Source organism: Pipistrellus kuhlii, unplaced genomic scaffold, assembly GCF_014108245.1.
Source record: "Pipistrellus kuhlii isolate mPipKuh1 unplaced genomic scaffold, mPipKuh1.p scaffold_m20_p_39, whole genome shotgun sequence".
Classification (NCBI taxonomy): domain Eukaryota; kingdom Metazoa; phylum Chordata; class Mammalia; order Chiroptera; family Vespertilionidae; genus Pipistrellus; species Pipistrellus kuhlii.
Genome location: NW_023425539.1, coordinates 1,984,741 through 2,007,748, shown reverse-complemented (window position 1 = coordinate 2,007,748; position 23,008 = coordinate 1,984,741). Strand labels below are relative to the sequence as shown.

Below are 23,008 nucleotides of genomic sequence, written 5' to 3'. Positions count from 1 at the left end.
TGGGGGGGGGGGGGTGGTCCTCCACCTGCCTTACAGGGTGCCTGGGAGGATTAGATGGGATGTTTTCAAAAGTCCATGTTAACTATGAGTTGAGCACAGGCCAGGGACTATCTGTTTATCTTGGTATCACTGCCACACAGCTCCTTGCTGCTAAACTTCTCAATAAACATCCATTAGATGGAAGGTGCCCTGGGCCTGGCCTCAGCCAGCATCCGGCCGCAGCTTCCCCGGCTTCAGCCCGGACTGTTTGCAAAGGCAAACTAAGAGTAAGCAGCACAGGCACACCCTGGGCACAAGGCTTCCACAAACAGTGGCCACAGCTGCGGGCCACAGGGAAGTCTCTGCTTCTGTACACAATGATAGCGACCCCGCCAATAAAAAGCACAATTTGCACAAAGAATTGGTTGTATAGGGCTTGCCTTTGTGCTATTGCTTTGGATTTTTTTAAAAGCACTTTCACCTACACATTTCTTTCCTATAAATACAAGGTTTTGCTTGTTTGTTGATAGTCACACCTAACTAAAAGTAGTGAGTTCTAAATGCAAGTTTAAAAAAATACTCAAAGACATTGAACCACTGAGGAAAGGACATTTGAAATGAGTTCAAACAGCAAATCACGTGCAAATTCGCTGCTGTTCTGAATTACTAGATCAATCATTTTTAATATCTTCATGTCTCAGCAGTAATTCCATAAAAGGCTTATTTTGCTTACTCTACTTACCTCAGTGATTGTATTTTTAGTTTTCTGATCATAAAAGCAATATGTTAGCCCTGGCCAGTGTGGCTCAGTTGGTTGGAGCACTGTCCCATGCAATGAAAGGTTGTGGGTTCGATTCTGGTCAGGAGTGATAACTGGAGGCAGCCAATTGATGTTTCTCACATCGATGTTTCTCTCCCTCCACCTTCCTCTCTAAAATCAGTAGCAAAAAAAGTACATATCCTTGGGTGAGGATTAAAAGCCAAAGTAATATGTTAAAAAGTAAAACATGCCCACTTTGGAAAATACTAATCACAATTGATACCAACACTGAGAGATACTGTTCTCAGAGAGTGGCATTTTGGTAGAATTCTCCTCCCAGTTTTCTTTGTATGAATTTATGATATAGTTGATTGAGATTATGCTTTAAGTTAATTTTGAGCATTCATATTTCACTTGTAAGCATTTTTAATGTAAGTAAATTTTTCAGAAACCTAATTTTTGCAAAGTAATTTGATATTTGAATGATTATAGATTGTCTTTCAAAGTGGGTTATACTTAAGAAAGGAATTCTAAATATTTAAAAAATGTTTAAGAGCAGGAAAGAGAAAGAAACATTGATTTGTTGTTCCACTTATTTATGCATTCATTGGTTGCTTCTTGTACATGTCCTGAGTAGAGATCGAACCCACAATCTTGGAGTATCTGGTTGACGCCAATCAACTGAACTCCTGGGCCTGGGCTTAAGAAAGAAAATCTTAACTTGGGGAGAGTAGGCTTGTTCTGGAAACTTTACCTTAAAAACATTAAGATTCCAGCCTGGTCAGTATTGAGTATCGACCTATGAACCTTGAGATCAGGGTTCGATTCCCCATCAGGGCACATGCCCAGGTTGCAGGCTCGATCCCCAACAGAGGCTGTGCAGGAGGCGGTTGATCAATGATTCTTATAATTGATGTTTCTATCTCTCTCCCCCCTCCTCTCTCTGAAATGAAATAAAAACATATTTTAAAACATACAATACAACACGAAGACTGCTATCCTATTAGCTCTCAGTTTCTACCTTTAAAGTAGGCAGCATAATATCTGTAGAAACCCGGGCTCCTATTTAAGCATCTAGGTTTTTTTCTTTTTTCTTTTTAAAGGTTGAGCTCTATTAACCTATTTAGTAAACTACAATTACGTAGGCACTTGATACTTGTTAAGAATGACTGAAGGAAAAGCCATTCTTTGTGAAGCGGCTTTTACCATGCACAGCTAATTTCAACCCGCTAATTAGTTCTCAGCAAGATGGTAGGTGAAAACCTAAATGGCCAGAATCTTTAAAAAAGCAGAGAAAGCAGGTTAGTTACAAGGACTCCAATGTCTTATTTGGGAAGGAATCTTCATTATATATGACACCAGGAACCTCAGCCCGAAGCATACCAGCCATGCTTACGTGGCAGCTGAGTGGCAGCACTGATCTGTGACTGACTGACCTCACGAACTAGTAATAGTCAGTCTCCAGGCTGAATGAACTGGTGAGTTAAGAGCCAGACTCGAAATCGTTTGCCCTGCAGGTAGAGCAAATTCCCTCGTTGCCAGGTAACTTGGCAGAGCTGCCTAGCACAGGTCTTGGGAGGATTTAGAAGGTTTTAAGTAATATTACTGCAAGGCAAAGTACAGGGAGCACTTGCTCATTAAAATTCTGCCACTTTCTTTTGTGTATCCCAAGTCCATTGTTTTCTATGCAGTATCTGTGGCTTGACTGGTTTGTTTTTATGTGTGTTTTTTTCTATTTAGATGTTAAGTACTATGTTCACTCACTCTGCTGCTGTTTAACACTCTACTATTGGGGTCCTGGCCAATGTAACAGCTCATACACAAACCTTCAAGAAAGATTTTAACACTGGAAAGAAAGAACTATCACTATTTTCAAACAATATGTAATCAATATATATAAAACCCTAATAAGCAAATAGACCGAACATTGTAACAACTGAACAACTGGTCACTATGACATGCGCTGACCACCGGGGGCATGCTCAGAACATGACGGGCATCAGCTGCAGTGGGATGGTGAGCAGGTGAGGGGAGCCAGACCAAGACGGGGTGCTGGTCACTGTTATCAAGGTGACCTCTGGTGGTTACTGAAAATTCTTTGCTCCTGTGCACCATGGCCCCGCCCGGCTCTTGCACCTGCTGCCAGCACCGGCCCCACTTGTACCCGCTGCCTGCGCCTGGGCCAGCCCTGATCACTCGGCACCATCAGCGGTGACAAGAGGTGGCTGTGAGTGGTGGCAGCAAGCCCTGATATCCTCTGAGGCTTCTCCACTTTCCCCTGTTCCTGAGGGGCAATCAGGGCAGCAGCCGTCACTCACACCTGCTGCTGGCGCTGGCCCCAAATGTGGGAGCGGCAGTAGCAGGGCTGTGGGCAGACAGGACTGGGGATGTGGTGGGAGGGCTGGGCAGGGGTGCAGAGGATGGGCTGAGACCCGCCCTGTGCCCATCACAGCCTTGCACCCTACAGGTGAGTGAATTCGTGCACTGGGCCCCTAGTTTATCAAGAAAAACTAAGAAAATCCCTGAAATATATAATAGAATAAAACAATTGAAGTAAGGTGACTGGATACAAGATCAACATACAAAAATAAATGGCTTTTCTGGCTGGGTAGTTCAGTTGGCTAGAGCGCTGTCCTGATATGCCAAGGTTGTGGGTTCAATATCCAGTCTGGGCATATACTAGTACAAGAGGCAACCAATGAATGCATAAGTAAATGGAACAACCAGTCAATGTTTTTCTCTTTTCCTCTCCCCCTCTTCCTCTCATCATTAAATAAATTATTAAAAAATAATAAATGGCTTTCTGTAAGTCAGAAATTATCAATTAGAAAATGTATTAAAGGAAAAAGAACCATTTACAATGCTTAATTTATAAAATTACTAGTTTTAGACCCAACAAGAAATATGCAAGACCTGCATAAAAATGAATTTTTTATTTTTCCAAGATTTCCCCCTACATAAATGGAAACATTTAAGCCATGCATAAAGTACTTACAAACCTTTACTGAAAGACATAAACGCCCAAATAAATTGAGAACATGGCCCTAAAGGGAAGATACAATATTGTAAATATGTCAATTTTCCCCAACTTGATCTATAAATTAAATATAATCCCAATCAAAATCCCAACATGCTTTTAATGAACTCCAATAAACTTCTTCTAAAGCTATGTGAATTAGAGATAAACAGAGAGAATGGCTGAGAAATATTTGAATAAAGAACATTAAGGAGAAGGGAGGAACTTATTTATTTTTAATATATTTTATTGATTTTTCACAGAGAGGAAGAGAGAGGTTTAGAGAGTTAGAAACATCGATGAGAGAGAATCATCAATCAGCTGCCTCATGCACACCCTCCACCGGGGATGTGCCTGCAACCAAGGTACATGACCCTGACCGGAATCGAACCTGGGACCTTTTAGTCCCCAGGCTGACGCTCTATCCACTGAGCCAAACCGGTCCCGGCGAGAAGGGAGGAATTTAAAATATATTAAAACATCCTACACGTTATCATAACTGAAACAGTGTAAAAGAGACAAATAGATTCATGGAACCAAACAGACTCCTGAACCAGACCAACTAAATTTAATGTGTGGAAAGCACTTGATACTTGTGAGGAAAGAAAGGACTATTTTTTACAGAGAGGAAGGGACAGAGAAAGAAACATCAACAATGAGGGAGAATCATTGATTGGCTGCCTCCTGCACGCCCCTTATGGGGGATCAAGCCTGCAACTTGGGCATGTGTACTGCTGGGAATTGAACCGTGACCTCCTGGTTTACAGGTCGATGCTTAACCACTGAGCCATGCAGGCCAAACCAGATTTGTGTATATTAAAAACAACACCAACAACAACAACTGTACATCAAAAGTCACTATTAATAAGTGAAAAGACTGCCGAAACCGGTTTGGCTCAGTGGTAGAGCGTCGGTCTGCGGACTGAAAGGTCCCAGGTTCGATTCCGGTCAGGGGCATGTACGTTGGTTGCGGACACATCCCCGGCAGGGGGTGTGCAAGAGGCAGCTGGTCGATGTTTCTCTCTCATCAACGTTTCTAGCTCTCTATCTCTCTCCCTTCCTCTCTGTAAAAAATCAATAAAATATATTTTTTTAAAAATAAGTGAAAAGACTAGTAACAGTTTTAAAAATATATTTGTAGTATTTAGCTGAGCAAGGTTAATATCCAGAATAGTCAAAGAGATTATACAAATTATAAAGAAACAAATGACCCAAAAGAATTATTCAGATGCTATATAAACTGAAAATACATAAATGAAATACAAAAAAGACAATAAAAACTATAAGTAAATATTTAAAAGACTGATAATATCAGTATACATAAAGATACCCTCGTATACATAAGGATTACCCTAACCGGTTTGGCTCAGTGGATAGAGCATCAACCTATGGACTCAAGTGTCCCAGGTTCGATTCCAGTCAAGGACATGTACCTTGGTTGTGGGCACATCCTCAGTAGGGGATGTTCAGAAAGCAGCTGATGGATGTTTCTCTCTCAATGTTTCTAACTGTCCCTCTCCCTTCCTCTCTGTAAAAAATCAATAAAATATATATATATTTTAAAAAGAATCAAGGATATAGACATTTTTTAATGCTGGTAAAAGTATAAAAATATATTACAACCATATAGTATTGTCCTAGCTGGTTTGGCTCAGTGGATAGAGTGCTGGCCTGCGGACTGAAGGGTTATGAGTTTGATTCTTGTCAAGGGCATGTACCTTGGTTGCAGATTCGATCCCTAGCCCCATGCGTCTGTCTCATGTAGATGTTTTTCTCTCTGTCTCTCCCACTCCCTTCCATTCTCTGAAAATCAATGGAAAAATATCCTTGAATGAGGGTTAACAACAATAAAAAGGATATAGTATTGCTTGTAATAGCAAAAAAATTATGATCAATCTAAACATCAAATAATAAAATATTTTATGACATAGTCAAACTATGGAATACTAAATCGATATTAAAAGACACTGGGGACCAAGCCTACAACCCGGGCATGTGGCTGACCGGGAGTTGAACAGTGACCTCTTGATTCCTTATTGCTGTGTGTATGCTCCATGTGAGTGACGTAGATGCTTATGTATGTGGGTTCTGACTTATGGCAAAAATCGAGTTACAATGTGCCTTAGGAATGGATCTCCGACGTAACCTGCTGTATTACATAAGTCTCCTTTTTTCCCTATTGACCTCTCCCCAGCTGCCGCTACTGCCCCCTCCCATCTGTGTCCATTGGTTGTGCTCATATGCACCTACACAAGTCCTTTGTTTGATCTCCTATCCCCTCACCCCCCACCTTCCCTCATAGGTTGGGGTTGATTCTTGTATGTGCCCTGACCAGGGATCGAACTGGCAACCCGTTCCATCATTCATAAAGATGATGCTTTAACCAACTGAGCAGGGTTATCATATTTTAAAGTGTCAATATGTCATATTAGCTCTTAGAAAGTAACAGCTTTGATTTTTCCAAGGTTTCCCCCTACTGTAACAGGATGTAGTTGGGGAGGTTGAAAGCACTGGACTGCAATATACCAGACGGTGGTGTCAGTGTAGCAGGCCAATACTTAGCATGACCTTGGCTCTGCACCCTACTGTCCTTCCCACCTCAAGGACTATGGTGAAGACTAACGACATAAATGGAAACATGTAAGCCATGCCTAAAGTACTATGCAAATGTATTTCATTGTAGCCCAGCTGGTTTGGCTCAGTAGTCGAGCGAGCGACAACCCATGCACCAAGAGGTTACTGGTTTGATTCCAGGTCAGGGCTCAGGCCTGGGCTATGGGCTCCCTCCCCAGCAGGAGGAGGCATGCAGGAGGCAGCCAATCCATGTTGATGTTTCTCAGCAATGTTTCCACCTTTCTCCCTTCCTCTCTCTAAAAAATATCAATAGGAACATATTTAAAAAGAAAATGTATTTCATTGTACCAGTCCTTGAAACCATGCCCTATCATTTAGCATAGTGGATTATATCTGCTCATAATCGCTAAACTAAACCCAGCAGATAAATGTGCCTCGGCAAGGGCAGTGAAGGCAGAGAGAGACTGAGACTAAGCGAAGTGAAGATTTTCACTGGCAGCCGGCAATATGTGCCTGACACCAAGGAGAGAAACCCCAGGGCGGATACAGAAGACCTGTAGGCTAATGATGGCTGTGAGAGTGGTCTCTCAGAGCGATGAGTCTCAGGGGGGGCTTGGGATGAGGGAAGCAATCAGAATCTTGAACACTTATATTTAGGAAACAAAACTTTATAGGCGGTGGTTTTCTAATGTAGGCCTACATGCGTTTAGCTGGGCAAAAACAATCCTTGGCTTGTGGAGAATGGATATCGACTGTGTATCAGTGATTATAAGATTGGAGGGATGGGGATCACATCTCATCAGAATATTGTGTGTGGGAGGGTTTTTCACAAGATTTATATGTGTAGCAAGAGGTGTGAGCTTTAAAAAAAATTAAGATATACTCAATGGAATCCCCCACCTTAAATTTGCGTGTAAAATGTTGTGCAAAGGTGTCTTTTTCTTCGTTTCCTCCAAGGGATCCAGACTCAAAAAAAGGTTAAGAACGACTGCCATCCACCAGGAGGAGAGGAGAGGCCGAAGATCCAGGGCAGGGAAGGCAGTGGGACTCAGCAGGACGAGGTGGAGTTTCAGAAACAAGCAGGGCTGGATGTGACAGGGGTGTGGGGAGGTACTTCAGGTGTTAGATACAATGAATGAACATTAGTTACATTATGACGGTACTAGTGAATGTTAATTTTATAAAACAAGTGGGGTTTTTTTAAATTTGTGTAATATGTAAGACCTGCACAGAAGGAGTTGTCATTTTGCCCTGTACAATGATCACTGTACTGATTAAGTAAAGGAATTACTGAACATGAACCCAGTGTAGCCGAGGGGGAAAGGGTCTAATTTGAAAGCATCCGGGAGCACGCATACACGCAGGCCTGAATGCCTGAGCTGTGACCGTGGGAACACGGGAGCTACTGAAGCTAGCTGCAGATTATGATCTGCTTAGCAAGACTGGGCATGCACAGAGCACCAGGGTACCAATCCAAACAAAACTGGGTGTCTGGGACATGGGAACGCTCAGAAGGATATGTCAGTCAGGAACAAATGCCACAGTCCAGGGGATTCCGAAAATTCAGGAATGAAAGACAGCAAAAGAGCCTGCCATCGCAAAAAGCCATGGACTAAGCACAGTCCACGAAGGAGCGCCAAGAAGACATTTGAACAAGCTTGTATGTAGAAGTTAAACTGTATTCCTCCATTACAGGTCGGTCTGGGAGCTTCAGCCACCCATATCGACAGCAGGATCTAAGTTTGAGAGTGCCGGGGAGCCCCAGAGGGCCCGTGGGAATTTATACGGGGTATTTTTGGTTATCACAATGCGGGAGAAGGGACTATGCTACTGGCATTAGGATCAGGTAATTCAGACATCCTGCAGTTGTTTTTTTTTTAAATATATATTTTATTGATTTTTTTCAGAGAGGAAGGGAGAGAGATAGAGAGTTAGAAACGTCGATGAGAGAGAAATATCGACCAGCTGCCTCTTGCACACCCCCTACCGGGGATGTACGCAACCAATGTACATGCCCTTGACAGGAATCGAACCTGGGACCTTTCAGTCCGCAGACCGACACTCTATCACTGAGTCAAACCGGTTTCGGCCATCCTGCAATTTTTAACAAGAAGTTTCACTAAAAGCCCAGCTGTTCAGAAGGTCATCACAGAGAGAGAGGCTAAATGGAACAGAGACATTGTCTCCATCTTATAAAAGAACATACTTTGCACAACGTCTACTTAATATATTCTAGTACTTCACCAACAGTGTAACCAGTTGCAAATATAATAGGATAGTGGAGATTTTTTTTTTTTAATAGAGTTAGAAACACTAAGTGACAGAGGCAAAGGAAATTTAGAAATCTTACTGGATTTCATTAACAAAGGTTGTTTTAAACTACTTAATATTTCCATCCTATTCTTAACAATTTTGGGGGGGCAAATGAGAAACATTATGAAAATTTCTTATTTGGGGGTGATGCGTTCCCCTCCCCCTTTATTTTGATGCTAATCTTTTTTTTTTTTTTTTTAATATATTTTATTGATTTTGTACAGAGAAGAAGGGAGAGAGATAGAGAGCTAGAAACATCGATGAGAGAGAGTCATCGATCAGCTGCCTCTTGCACACCCCCTACTGGAGATGTGCCCGCAACCAAGGTACATGCCCTTGACCGGAATCGAACCCGGGACCCTTCAGTCCCCAAGCCGACGCTCTATCTATTGAGCCAAACCGGTCGCGGCTTGATGCTAATCTTATAGATGCACCCTAGGACTCCTCTACAGCCTGTTATAAATCTACCAGAAGCCTGGTGCATGGATTCGTGCACCAGGGGGTCCCTCAGCTGGGCTGGGCCCTCTCACAATCCGGGACCCCTTGGGGGGTGTCAGACTGCTGGTTTTGGCCCGATTCCCCAAAGGCCAGGTCGAGGGACCCCATTGCTGCACAACTCTGTGCACCAGGCCTCTAGTATGCATATCTTTGGTTAATTTCTTCCCGCCCTCCCCTGTGTAACCAAGGTGACCGTCACCCGTGGAAATTCATGCCCAATTTCCACTGATTGTCCTTCTACACATCCACCGAGATTCATCCGTCTGTTCCATGCTCTCCTCTGAGATTCATCCATCTGTCCCACGCTGCCATGACTGTGCACTGAGTCTGCCTCCTGCTGATCAGTGCTCCTGATAGCTACCATCAGACGGTCAAACAGTTGCTTAGACTTTTAAGTATATAGATGCTTTGAGACAGCCTATTATTAAAGGATAGGCTCTCCAAGGGGTGTGTGTGTGTGTGTGTGTGTGTGTGTAAAAAAGTGTTAGAGACTGAATTTATGCCTCACTCAGTGAAATTTCAAGACAGAAAATACATTTTCTGCGATACTTTGTCATCATCTGTACACTATCCCACAGCATAACAGGAAATTGTTTAAAAAGAAAAAGCCCAGCTCATTTTTGAGAACATCACATGCTCCTATTTTCATATCCAATTTCTCCCTATTTTTTTTCATCTTAAACGTGAATAATCTGTCTTTCCAAGCTTCCCCTTTCTACGAAAGGTATTTCCCTCTTTTGCTTATCATAAACAAATCAGTCTAGCCTGTTCTCACTTATTTTAATGCAGTTCCTTAAAATGTAGAATTCACCTGTATCTCTGCTTCCTTATATTCCTGCACTCTTGTAATGTGTAACTTACATTCATTACTAGTGTTTTATCTGCAAAGGGAAGAAAGGAAAAAATGATGGAGTCAAGAAGTTCCAAACAGGGAAATGTTTGGGATCGTAGCGGGAGTACAATGGAGAGCTGACAGTGGATGTGTTAAAGGACAATCAGTGGAAATTGGGCAGCATGAATTTCCACTGGTGACGGTCACCCTGGTTACATGCCTCTCCATGACCACGGGCTGCGCAGAAACAGAGAAAGCAAAAATGAGGGACTAGGGCTGATGATAGGCGTGGTCATGTCACTCCTCTGCTTATAAACCTTCGAAGGTTTTCCATTCCTTAATGTGGCCTTCAAGAGCCTTCGCCATCTGGCACTGCGCATTTCCCCAGCCTCTTCTTGTACCACTTTTCCCTTGACTTTCAAAGTCCCATCACCCTGGCCAATATCTTCCGTCTTCTTGGCTTTTGCATATACTTTTCCTTTGATCTGTCATCCCCTACTCCCACCACCGACCCTTTGCTTCAGCTTAAAAACTACTTTCTCAGATAAGCCTTTGCTGACCAATCAGAGCACTCTATCACTATGTGTCTCTACATATGCTTTACTTGTTTTTTTTTTTAAAAAAAAACAAACACAGCCGAAACCGGTTTGGCTCAGTGTTTAGAGCGTCGGTCTGCACACTGAAGGGTCCCGTGTTCGATTCCGGTCAAGGGCATGTACCTTGGTTGCCGGCACATCCCCAGTAGGGGGCGTGCAGGAGGCAGCTGATTGATGACTTTCGTCGATGTTTCTGACTCTATTTCTCTCCCTTCCTCTCTGTGAAAAATCAATAAAAATATTAATAAAAAAACACACACACACACACACACACACAACATTTTTTGTTGATAGTATCACAGATATCCCCCATCCCCCACTTCCTCCCCTACTTGTCTTTCAGCATGCATCACCATTACATATTTACTTTCCATACATGCAAATTGCTCCCTGGAGACAGGCAGTTGGTCTATTTTTAAAAAATTTATAATTTTATTGATTTCAGAGAGGAAGGGGGGAGAGAGAGAGATAGAGAGAGAGAGAGAGAGAGAGAGAGAGACATCAAAGATGAGAGAGAATCATTGATCAGCTGCCTTTTGCACACCCCCTACAGGGGATTAAGCTCCCAACCTGGGCACATGCCCTTGACTGGAATTGAACCTGGGACCCTTGGGTCCACAGGCCGACAACACTCTATCCACTGAGCCAAACCCACTAGGGTGGTCTCTTTTGTTGATTAATTCCTAGCCTCTAGCCCCAGCAGGTGAATGAATGGCAGGAAGAGTTAGCTACTGGACCTTGGGCAAGTTTTGTTTCATCTTTAACTACATCTCCATTTTCTTTTCTGTTAATAGGGTAATGATAATAACAACAACCTCAGGATTGACATTCAGGTTGAAAGAGACAATGCATGCTTTACAGGGTGTCTGGCATGTAGTAAGGGATAGGAAATGTTAGTTATTATTATGAACTTTAAACATGCCCAGCCAGCATGGCTCAGTGTTTGAGCATCATCCTAGGAATTAGGAGGTCAACCGCTTGATTCCCGGTCAGGGTCAGGGCACATGCCTGGGCAGAAGGCTTGGTTCCCAGTAGGGGTGGGGGCATGCAGGAGGCAGCCAATCAATGATTCTCTCTCACCATTAATGTGTCTATCCATTTCTCCCTTTCTCTTCCTCTCTGAAATCAATAACAATATATTAAAAAACAAACAAACCACATAAGATCTGTGAGCAACCAGAACTCTCATACACTGCTGGTAGCAACGCAAAAAATAATGCAGCCACTTTGGAAAACATTTACCAGTTCCTTATAAAGTTACACACACTCTCACCACACAATCCAGCAATCCCACTTCTAGGTATATGCCCAAGTGAAATGAAAACTATGGAGACAAAAACCTGCACATGAATATGTATAGCAGCTTTATTCATCATCACTCGAAACTGGAAACAACCCTACAATACAAGCCCATTGTTGCAGAGCCATATAAGTGGAATATTACTCAGCAAGAATAAATGAACTACTGGTACATGTAACAGTATGATGAAACCCAAATGCATTATGCTAGGTGAAAGACTCTGATGGTGACATATGTTTCTATTTATATGGCATTCCGAAAAAGTCAAATTATAGGGACAGAAATCAGGCCAGTGATTGCCAGGGGATGGGGTGAGGTATGAGGAAATTTGGATGGGAGGGATGATGGAATTATCTTAGGACTTGCTTGTGATGAAAAAAAAAAAAAAATCCAAGACAGGTGGCTATAATTACATTTTTCTTTTTTATTTATTTTAGGGGGGGCATTTATATTCCTGAATATAAAAGTACTTCAGGCTCATTGTAGACATTTTGAGAAAATGTACAAAGAATGTGCATTCCATCACCCGCAGGAAAATACTATTTCTTTGCTATCATTTTTTGTTTATTTTTTGTTAATCCTCACCCACAATTTTCCATTGATTTTCAGAGAGAGTGGAAGGGAGGGAAGTGGAGAGACAGAGAATGAGAGGAACATTGGATGTGAGAGATACATCCATTAGTTATCTCCCATATACATCCTGACCTGGGCAGGGGATTAAGCCTGCAACGGAGGTCCGTTCCCTCTTCAGGAATTGAAATCCGCAGGCTGACTCGCTATCCACTGAACCAACTGGCTAGGGATTTGCTATCATTTTTAAAAAATATTTTTTTTTATTGATTTTGTACAGAGAGGAAGGGAGAGAGATAGAGAGTTAGAAACATCGATGAGAGAGAGTCATCGATCAGCTGCCTCTTGCAAACCCCCTACTGGGGATATGCCCACAACCAAGGTACATGCCCTTGACCGGAATCGAACCCAGGACCCTTCAGTCCCCAAGCCGACGCTCTATCCATTGAGCCAAACCGGTCTCAGCATGCTATCATTTTTATAGGCACAAAATACACACATACAAACTGGGACAATGCTGTACATTTTTTGCTTTCTAAAATATGCACGTTTTCATGTCATTAAACAATTTAAAAAACTATGGTTTTATGAATCAATAATATTCTATTGTATAGCTGGTTTATATTTTAACGCTTCCTTTATGGTTAGAAATTTTGTTGATTCCATCTTTTCTTTACTACAATTTTGATCAGATGAAATAATAAAAAAAAAAAATCTCAGAGGGGCCAGGCACGCTTCCATCAGAGTTTCACAATGTGTAACTGGTGAAACAGCTCTTCCTGTGGCTGCAGTTCTCGCATTGTTTGAAGTGTCGGGGGAAGAGTGGTTCCACAGGGTGATCTGGCCCCCTTTTTTCCCCGTGGTGCATAAGAAACAGACACGCTAACGTTACCTGTATTACTAGCTTACATTTGCAGGCACGCAGATGGAGTGATCTGGGGCTCAGACTCCAGCTAGCTATTCAGAGTCTCAGAAAGCAAACAATTCCCCTCTGAGGGGCCCTGACTGAAGCTGGGTCTCCCCCTGCCCACCCTCACCCCAAGAAGCTGCAGACTCCCCCCCAAATCTCTGCCTACAGGCTTGACCTAAGGAGAACTTAACTCTGAAAAGTGCACACTGTCCCATCCTACAGATTGTCGTGGGCAGCATTGCCACTTACCAGCCGGGGTCATTTCTCCCCTCGATGGCAGGGGACACCTACTGCCCTTAACCAAGGGGGCCCTGGCAGCTGAAGGATCCCGGGCTTCGGGGCCCGAGGGGGTGGCTGTCGGTCGTTCGGTCGGTCCCCACAGTGCGAGGTCCTGCATCCTCCCGGGTGGAGGGGGGGGTCCTGCCGTGTCAGCGCCCTCCGGCGAGGTGACGAGGGCCCCCTCTTCTAGGGTCAGGGAAGGGACGCCGGGACTACAGGGCTGTCCAGGAAGAATCCGGGACGTTGAAGGCTTGCAGGCTCCGGGCAACCAGAGGTCAGTCCTCCGCTATCCCAGAATGCCTCGAGTCCCGGAAGTGCCCGGCTTCCCGGAAGTGCCCGGCTAGCCGACCGAGCCGGAGCTCGCCGGGGCGCTGCACGCCGCCGCGGGTCGCGGTTCTGCGGGTCTGGTGACCGCAGGGGGCCCGACTCGGGGTTGCGGCGCGTGTCCGGGGGGAGCTGGGCGGCGGGATGATGGAGGAGGAGGAGCTGGAGTTCGTGGAGGAGCTGGAAGCGGTGCTGCAGCTCACGCCCGACGTGCAGCTCGCCATCGAGCAGGTGAGCGTTCCGCCCCCTGACGGGAGGGGAGGGGAGGGGAGGAGGGGGCCGGGGCGCCCCGGGGGTGGAACCCGGGGTAGCTCCGGGGAGAAGCGGCCTTTGGGCAGAGGTGGGAGCTGGGCACTGGGGGGAAGGAACAGTTAGCGGGGAGGTGGTGGTGGAAAGGGGTTTCTGAATTGAGGGAAGGAGAGACCCCTTTCTAGGCCTTGGTTGTCTTTGGGGGCGGGGGGCATCCCAATGCGTTTGTTTGGGCAAAGCAGCTGTGCTCCCCGAAAGGACGGACCTGGAGGTGGGGACCTCCTGGCTCGCAGCCGAAGTTTTGGGGGGGTTGTAGAGCTGTTCTTGCATTTACCAGGCTGGTGTGCCGCCGCCCCCAATTCTCAATCCAGCCCCTTGGGAGAGACTCCGAATGGAGGGGAGAGCGGAACTTTGATTTCCGAAGCGGATTTGAAAAAGGACCCCTTTGTCCTGCTGAACTGGTTGACAATTGCTGCTGTTGATTTGTGGGGTGAGACAAGAATATTATCAGGAGGCCTCCCTTACCTGGAGGGACTCTTTAGTTGCCTAGCCTAAATTCTCTTTTTAAGTTTATTGAGTTTTTAAAAAAGTATTGATATTAAAAATAGTGATTTAGACCAGCGATTTTTTTTTTTAACCAGTGTGCCATGAGATGATAAGGTTAAAATCGCTAATTTAGATCCTTATAGCGGGTACTGCCCCTGATAAAAGGAGATCTCTCTTAATAGATTTTTTTTAATGTATATTTTTCTAGGAGGGGCTGGATTACCCATACAGAGCTCCTTTGGCTCACCCTGAGGATGTCAGTCCATTGAGCAAAGGTTTTGGTGTTGAGGCCACACCCACCTCCATTTTGAAAAAAAAAAAAGCTCCTTGAACCAGTGGGCTCTAATAGAAGCAGCAAATCATACAGTCAGTTATTGTTTGACAAGGATTTCAAGACACAGCTTTACTATTAATAATATTGAGTTTTAGCACAGGTTTACCTAATAATCAGAAAAGACTTTGCTAACCAGAATAACCATATTGAGCTGGTAAAATCCACTACCAGGGGATCACTTGATTGCTTTTATAATGCACCTTGTTCAGGTTGCAACTTTTTTTTTTTAACATATATTTTATTGATATTTTACAGACAGGAAGGGAGAGAGATAGAGAGCTAGAAACGTCGATGAGAGAGAAACATTGACCAGCTGCCTCTTGCACACCCCCTACTGGTACATGCCCTTGACTGGAATCAAACCCGGGACCTTTCAGTCTGCAGATCGACGCTCTACCACTGAGCCAAACCGGTTTCGGCAGGTTGCAACTTTTGAAGGGAATTAGCCGTGTTTCTCAGAGGCAGCATTCCTTTTCCTCTTAGAGATGGACAGTTCCTAGTTGCCAGCTCTTCACTTCCTGACATTGTGTAAAGTATAAAAAAATTGCTTCAATGCATAGTGGATTCTATTGCTGAGACATAGTGCATTAAGTCTCTTTTTTAATATATTGCTTTAATATATTGTTTCTACCAAGATTTTTAAAATATCTTGTTCTGTTGATTTTAGAGAGATAGAAACATTGATGAGAGAGAAACATTGATAGGCTGTCTCCTACATACCCCCACACTGAGGATGGAGCGTGCAGCCAACCTGGGCATGAGCCCTGCTGGGGCATTGATCTGTGAGCTCCTGGTTCATGGGCTCAAACACAGCCACACCAGCAGGCTGGGCAAGACTTTTTTTTTTTTTTTAATATATTATATTTTTATTGATTTTTTTACAGAGAGGAAGGGAGAGAGATAGAGTGTCAGAAACTCTCTTTCAATGAGGGAGAAACATCGACCAGCTGCCTCCTGCACACCCCCCACTGGGGATGTGCCCGCAACCAAGGCGCATGCCCTTGACCAGAATCGAACCTGGGACCCTTCAGTCCACAGGCCAATGCTCCATCCACTGAGCCAAACCAGCCAGGGCGGGCAAGTCTTTCTTAATACAACCATGTCATCAGTTGGTTTGATCTGATTTGCACAATGCCCACTTGTTGGGATTTTGTTAATATCTGTGGAACTTTTCACTGTTTCATATTCTATTCTGTTAGTTGCACCAAGATCTAAGATGTTAAAATTACAGGTGTTGATAAAAATTAAAGGTTTATTTTAACAGGTATTTTATTGAGCATCTGTTGAGTGTTAAGACTTATAGAATGAAAAAAGATTTGATTTTTGCCTTTTCCACCCAGTAGAGATGAAATAATACATAAAATAAGACAGAAAGATGATGGTTATTTCTAATCCCTTATCTTTATATAGGTATTTCCAAGCCAGGATCCTCTAGATCGAGCAGATTTCAATGCTGTGGAGTATATCAATACCCTGTTCCCCACGGAGCAAGTAAGTATGAAGTTTCCTTCGTTTTAGTGGCTTCTGGCTCTTCTTGAGTGTTATGATTGGTGTGTTGTACTATAAAATCGAAGTAGCCTTGATAAAGAAAGAGTGTTAAATTGAAATCAAACTTCATTGTAACCAGTTGGGGGGTAGCTAATACCAAATACTGTTGGTAGAGTGGAATTCTTGGTAGAATGAGTATATTACTAGAAATTATACCCTTAAATATTTTCCATGCAACTGATATTCGCTGGGCTAAATCTTAAGCCTATACCCCCTCCCCCCAAATATTACACACATATCCTAGCACCAATCTTAAATAAATTAGGTTTTAGTAGCGTTTGCTCTATAAATAAAAGGATGAAAATAGAGGTTTTAATTCCCCTCCCCCCCCTTACATTCTAATGGGTATTATTGTAAACCCCTTGGGGATGCACACACCCTCCTCTGGAGATGCTGTTCTACGCACGGGGTATTCACAAAAGGACTCTTGATGGTAATGACTGGATCAGATTCACATTTAAAATATTCCATCTGGCTCTGGCCGATTTGGGTCAGTGGTTAGAGCAATGGCCCTCAGTTTGAAGGGTTTTGGGTTTTATTTCGGTCAAGGGCACGTACCTCAGTAGCAGGTTCAATCCCCAGCCCTGGTTGGAGCACATGCAGGAGGCAACCAAGTCAGTGTGTCTCTCTCAATCAATGTTTCTCTCCCCATCTTCCCTCCCTTCCACTCTCTCTCTAAAGATAAAAAATATATACCCTGTTTCCCCAAAAATAAGACAGTGTCTTATATTAATTTTTGCTCCCAAAGATGCGCTAGGTCTTATTTTCAGGGGATGTCTTATTTTTCCATGAAGAAGAATACGGTACACATTTATTGTTAAATGAAAATAAAGGAAATTTATTACCTGTATACAGTACAGTAGTACAGTAGTTGTCAACACAAACCAGACAAACTGTGAATCCTACAGTATCAAGAATGTACTCATTTATTCAATGACAATTATGTGACCATCTTCTGGAACATCATCATAACAATCCAGTTCCTGAATTTCCTGGTGAATTTCTTGTGACTCCATTTCTTAGGAACCAGTGGACCAAATCTCTCATGTTTAGCAATAACACTGTCTTTAAATGAGTACTTCTTGTCAAGGTAGCCTGCTTGCAGTGCATTTGCAATGCAACTGTCAGTGATTTTCTCCCATGAATTCTTCACCCAAGTCACAACTTCTTGCAGTTTAGGTTTCACAAAGTTTCCACGCTGATTTCTCTCCAATCTATTTTCAATGTAGTCATTAATTTCCCTGGCTTGTTTATTGCAATATCTAGAGTCTGGAGATAGGCTGTCATTCCTGCGGGAATCATTATCTGATCTATTTTTTCTTTCGTGAAGAAATGTCTTCATGTCTTTAGTGCGGTGAGTGCTGGCTGCATCCCAGACTAGCAGACCTCTTTGGCTCCCTTGCATAACAAGCGGCAGCATTAAATCGACCCACTTCCTTATAACTGCTTGTGTGGCCTAGGCTTTTTCAGTTTCAAGAATAAAAACGCCCAAAACATGTTCAATCTTTTCCTTCTTGCCCTTAGAAATGATTAAAGGTGGGATTTTAGTGCCATCCAGACGAATTGCCAAAATACAGGAAACACGTGCACTTTCGTAAACAGTGGAGGGAATGTACACTAGTGCACTTTCGTAAGCAGTGGAGGGAATGTACACTAAGGAGGCACCCTGCTGTTCAATTGTTGTTTGAGATGATTGGCCCATAAACACTGCAGTTTCATCCATAGCAGTCATGTTGGAAAGATTGTATTTAGAGAAGTCAGCATCATCAATAAAGGACTTGAATGCAAGTGCTCGCTTAATAACTTGAGTATCTTCCAACCTAAACAATGTTGTAGATCTTCTTAAAGACAGTTCACTTCCCTGAAGGAAATTATCCAGCCAGTGTTGTGATGCTTTGAAGTCTTCGAGGGCTATGTCAAACTGTGGTGCCATTGCAAGGGCAAATTCTTGAATCTGAGTCCTATTCACAACCAAAGCCTCTGCTCTCCTGTCAACAACCCATTCACAGATCAGGTCTTCCAGCTCAGAAAATAATGGTTGCCGACCTGATCCACACTTGCGCTTTTTAGCATTTCCCTTGTCCACTTGTTCAATGAGGTTACCATACTCTGCTCACCAATCGGATACTCAACATCTCTTTGCAGAAAGCAGTAAGATTTTGGCCCCAAGAGTCTTCCACAATTCCTTTCTTGTACTCCGCGGAGTAGCTTTTTCTTTTTGCTCTCATTTCTAGGGGTAAAAGGAATTGGGGTATCAAGGTGGGGGGAGGGGGATCATTTAAAATGACACAGGGGGATCCAAAATGGCACGGGAGAATCAGAGGGGGGATTACCATTTTAGTAACCCCTTTTGATCCTCCTGTCATTTTGATTGCCCCCTCGGATCCTCCTGTGTCATTTTAAGTGATCCCCCTCCCCCCACCCCTGTGCCACTGAACACCTTCACCAGACATCCCCCCTACCCCTTTATCAGACATCTACCCCCTGGGGCCTGCCTGGGGACTGTCACTGGGCTTGCTGGGGCCTGGATCTGGGCTGGAGCAGGGTCTGCCACTGACTGAGAACCTTCAGTCATCATGAGGGCAACCGAGAGCATCAGGTAGTGTCATCAGAGACAGACCAGCACTCACCACCTTCACGGCGCCCTGTCTGCTCTAATCCTCCTGTTCTTCACGCATCTGCGAAAGTCTCCTCCTCTCTCCTGCCCCACGCTCACCACTCACTCCAACCTCCACTCCGCCTCCACACAGCAGTGACATCAGGACTCCGAGTAACGTCACTGGTTGCTAGACACCAGTCGGGGCGGCCTTAGCGACCAGTTTATGGTTAATTAATTTTCATTCTGAGACAGAGCCTGGAGGGGCCTTATTTTCGGAGGATGTTTTATTTTCAGGGAAACACGGGTATATATACAATATATCCTCAGGTGAGGATTAAAAAAAAATTTGTCTGGCCCTGGCCAGTGTGGCTGTTGGTTGGAATGTCGTCACACACACCAAAAGGTTTTGGGTTCAATTCCCAGTCAGGGCACATCCCCAGGTTGTGGGTTTGATCCCCCATCGGGGTGTCTGGCAGCCAATCCCTGTTTCTCTCTCACATTGATAATTCTCTCCCTCTTCCTTCTTCTCTCTCTTAAAAAACAATAATCAATGAAAATATATCCTTGGGTGAGGATTAAAAAATATTCCATCTGGCAGCAATGTGGAGGGTGAATTGGGGGGAGGCAGAGCTGGAGGCAGGAAGACCAGCGAGCAGAATGCTGTGACAGATCACTTAAGAGAGATGATGAGAGCTTCAGTAGAGACCAGGATGGAGAGAACAAAATCCAAGAGCTATTTAGGAGGCACAAGACAGAATGGGGGGATGTAGAACCGGAAAGGGATGTAGAACCCAAAATTCACTCATTTACTCAACAAAACCACTTCCTCTGCTTCCCTCTGTAAGAAATTTGTGGCTAGAGGAATGGACAAGGCAAATACCCTCCTTCCCAATACAGAGCTACCTTAATAGATAATAAAACCATTAGCAGATGATAAGCAAATTATTATACTTTACAATGACTTGTTTGTATAACTATTAATTACTTGTTATGTGCTGTCAAAGGAGTTCTCACTTCTAGTACAACGGTAATAATAGATTATATGGTATTTATTAGATGCTTACTAGGCACCAGGCACCATTCAAACACTTAATGATAAGCTGTCACTTTGTTAACATGCTTGCGTTATGATGGGAATAATGAAGCACCGAGAGTTAGAGAAAGCCCAGCTTACACATGCTAGCATTGCCATGAAGGAAACATGCTCAGTTACTGTGAAAACAGAGCGTGCACCTGAGGGACCCACAAGGGCTTCCATGAGGAAATGGCAGTTAGGCTGTGCATTACAGGCCAAATGAGGGATTTTGAACTTTGATCTCTAGCCTGGCAGACTAAGTGGGCGTTGGCACTTTACCCCATGTTGGGAGCAGGAAGAAAAAGTGGCAAACAGGCTAGGAGGAGGATGTAAAGTCGAGCTCATTTTTGAACATTTTGGGCCGTCTAAGGTAGAAATATGTGGTTGGATAGTATTTGATTCTGAAGCTCATAATCCTCATAATTGTTACTGTCTTGGCATTAACCAACTTTTTCTAATGGACATATTAATTTTTAAAATAAAGTTGGAAAACATGGCATTTTACTATGGATTATCTCTTTTGAGATTTCATAGATAGCCTTTGGAGCTCACATTTTTTTTTTTTTATAATTTAAAGATGATATTAGAAATTTATTTAAATGTTGTTTTTAATCCTCCAGAGGACATGTTTTCACTGGAAAAAAAAAAATTTTTTTTTGAAAGAGAGAAACATCAATCAGCTGCCTCCTGTAAGCACCCTGACAGGAGGTGGGAATTGAACCCACCATCTTTCAGTGTACTGGATGACATAGAGCTCATGATTTTCTATGAAAAAGGAATTCTGGGAATTAGCTGGACATGGAAATTTGGGAACAGCTGATATAGAGATAGTTTTAACCATGAAAATATTTCATTTACCCCACCCTACTAAGATTGCTGACCCACTACTAAAGCAAAAGTGTTAGATTTGAAAATTATATCTAGGAAACCACCAGGTTCTTATATATTACTGATATCTTTTTGTATTTGTTTTTAAACTAATGTAGGGAACACAAGACATCCAGATTTAGTTATATGTCTTATGCCCCCATGTACATGCTAATGTGTTGTGAAGTTTCTTAGATGACTCAGAAAATTTATGACCCAGGGGTTACCTTTATTTCCCCAACCCCCTATTTACACTTAGTTCATCTCCCAACCCAGATTTCCATGGACCTTAAGGAAAGCTAATAAAAAGTGGTGGCATGATTTATAATTTCTTTCACCTATTGCTATATCTTGGGCAAAACCCATCTGTATGCCTCATGGACCTGCAGTAAATACTTGTGAATTATGAATTTAGAATATTTAAAGTATGTCATTATATCAAGAATAAATTTAGTGTCACTCTGAGAAGGAGGGTGTGAAGGTGTCTGCTTGGACTGGAACGGATCCCGGGATGTTTCTGACTCGCCAGGTCCGGCGTGAGGACCTTGGCTTTCTGTGTGTAACAGGGCTCCCTGGGTGGTTCTGAAGAGTAGCTAGGCTTCTAGTCTCCCAGTAGAAAACTGACGATGACCAATTGTCATGTTTGCATTAGAAGTTTGATTAGGGAAACTAGATGAAATTTATGTTAAAAAATAGAATTAAGCCTGGCTATTGTGGTTCAGTGACTGAGCATCAACCTATGAACCAGGAGGTCATGGTTCAATTCCCAGGTTGCAGGCTCAATCCTCAGTAGGGGGCATGCAGGAGACAACTGATCAATGATTCTCTGTATCCCTCTCCCTTCCTTTCTGAAATCAATAAAAATATATTTTAAAAAATAGAATTAAGAACTTCAAAAAAAGAGTTATATGGAGCTGTTTATTTTTTTATTTTATTTTTAAAATATATATTTTATTGATGTTTTTTACAGAGAGAAAGGGAAAGAGATAGAGAGTTAGAAACATCCATGAGAGAGAAACATTGATCAGCTGCATGCTGCACACCCCCTACTGGCGATGTGCCCACAACCGAGGTACATGTCCCAGGAATCAAACCTGGGATCTTTCAATCCACAGGCTGACGCTCTATCCACAGAGCCAAACCGGTTAGGGCTGGAGCTGTTTATTTTATTTTATTATTTTTTAATATATATATATTTATTGATTTCAGAGAGGAAGGAGGAGGGAGAGGGAGAGAGAGAAACATCCATGATGAAAGAGAATCATGGACCGGCTCCCACCTGCACACCCCACACTGGGGATTGAGTCTGCAACTGGGCATGTACCCTCACTGGGAATCAAACCCCGACCTCCTGGTTCTTAGGTCAACGCTCAACCACTGAGCAGCACTGGCCGAGCTGGAGCTCATTATTTTTAATGATTCCCCCAAAATGCCTGCATCTATGTTGTTAAGAGTAAAAAATAAGATGCCAAATTGCTTATCATCTCAGTTTAATTTTTAAAAAGCCATATAGTATTTACATAGAAGGAACAGTAGAAGGCAATATACCAAAATGCTAGTGGTGATTATATTCTGCTGGTGATGAGGGTGATTTTATGTATTTTCTGTAATCAGCAAGAATCACCGTTGGAATCAGGAAATACTTTTCAATAATTAAGACATTTTTAAATGATGGAATTAACACTGTACAGCCACATTACGACAGAACTAGAAGAATGATTCTCAAAGAGGAGATGTGTCACCTCCACCCAGGGTAGCCAATCTGGATTCCGATGGGGCGTTTTCCCCGCTGCCAGAGAGGCCTCAACCCCGGTGAGAATCACTGCCATCGAGAGGCAC

At 43.2% G+C, this 23,008-nt stretch overlaps 1 protein-coding gene across 3 annotated transcripts in view; it reads left to right on the top strand.

Moving 5' to 3' along the window:
* The first annotated feature begins 13,944 nt into the window (after positions 1 to 13,944).
* The window catches only part of VPS53 (VPS53 subunit of GARP complex), a 131,775-nt gene continuing 122,711 nt past the window's right edge, over positions 13,945 to 23,008 (top strand). For all 3 annotated transcript variants that reach the window (XM_036408414.2, XM_045571037.1, XM_045571038.1), the window contains exons 1-2: positions 13,945 to 14,182; positions 16,491 to 16,571. In XM_036408414.2, coding sequence (XP_036264307.1) covers positions 14,096 to 14,182; positions 16,491 to 16,571 — 168 coding nt within the window. In that variant the 5' untranslated portion in view covers positions 13,945 to 14,095. The remainder of the gene's footprint in view (positions 14,183 to 16,490; positions 16,572 to 23,008) is intronic.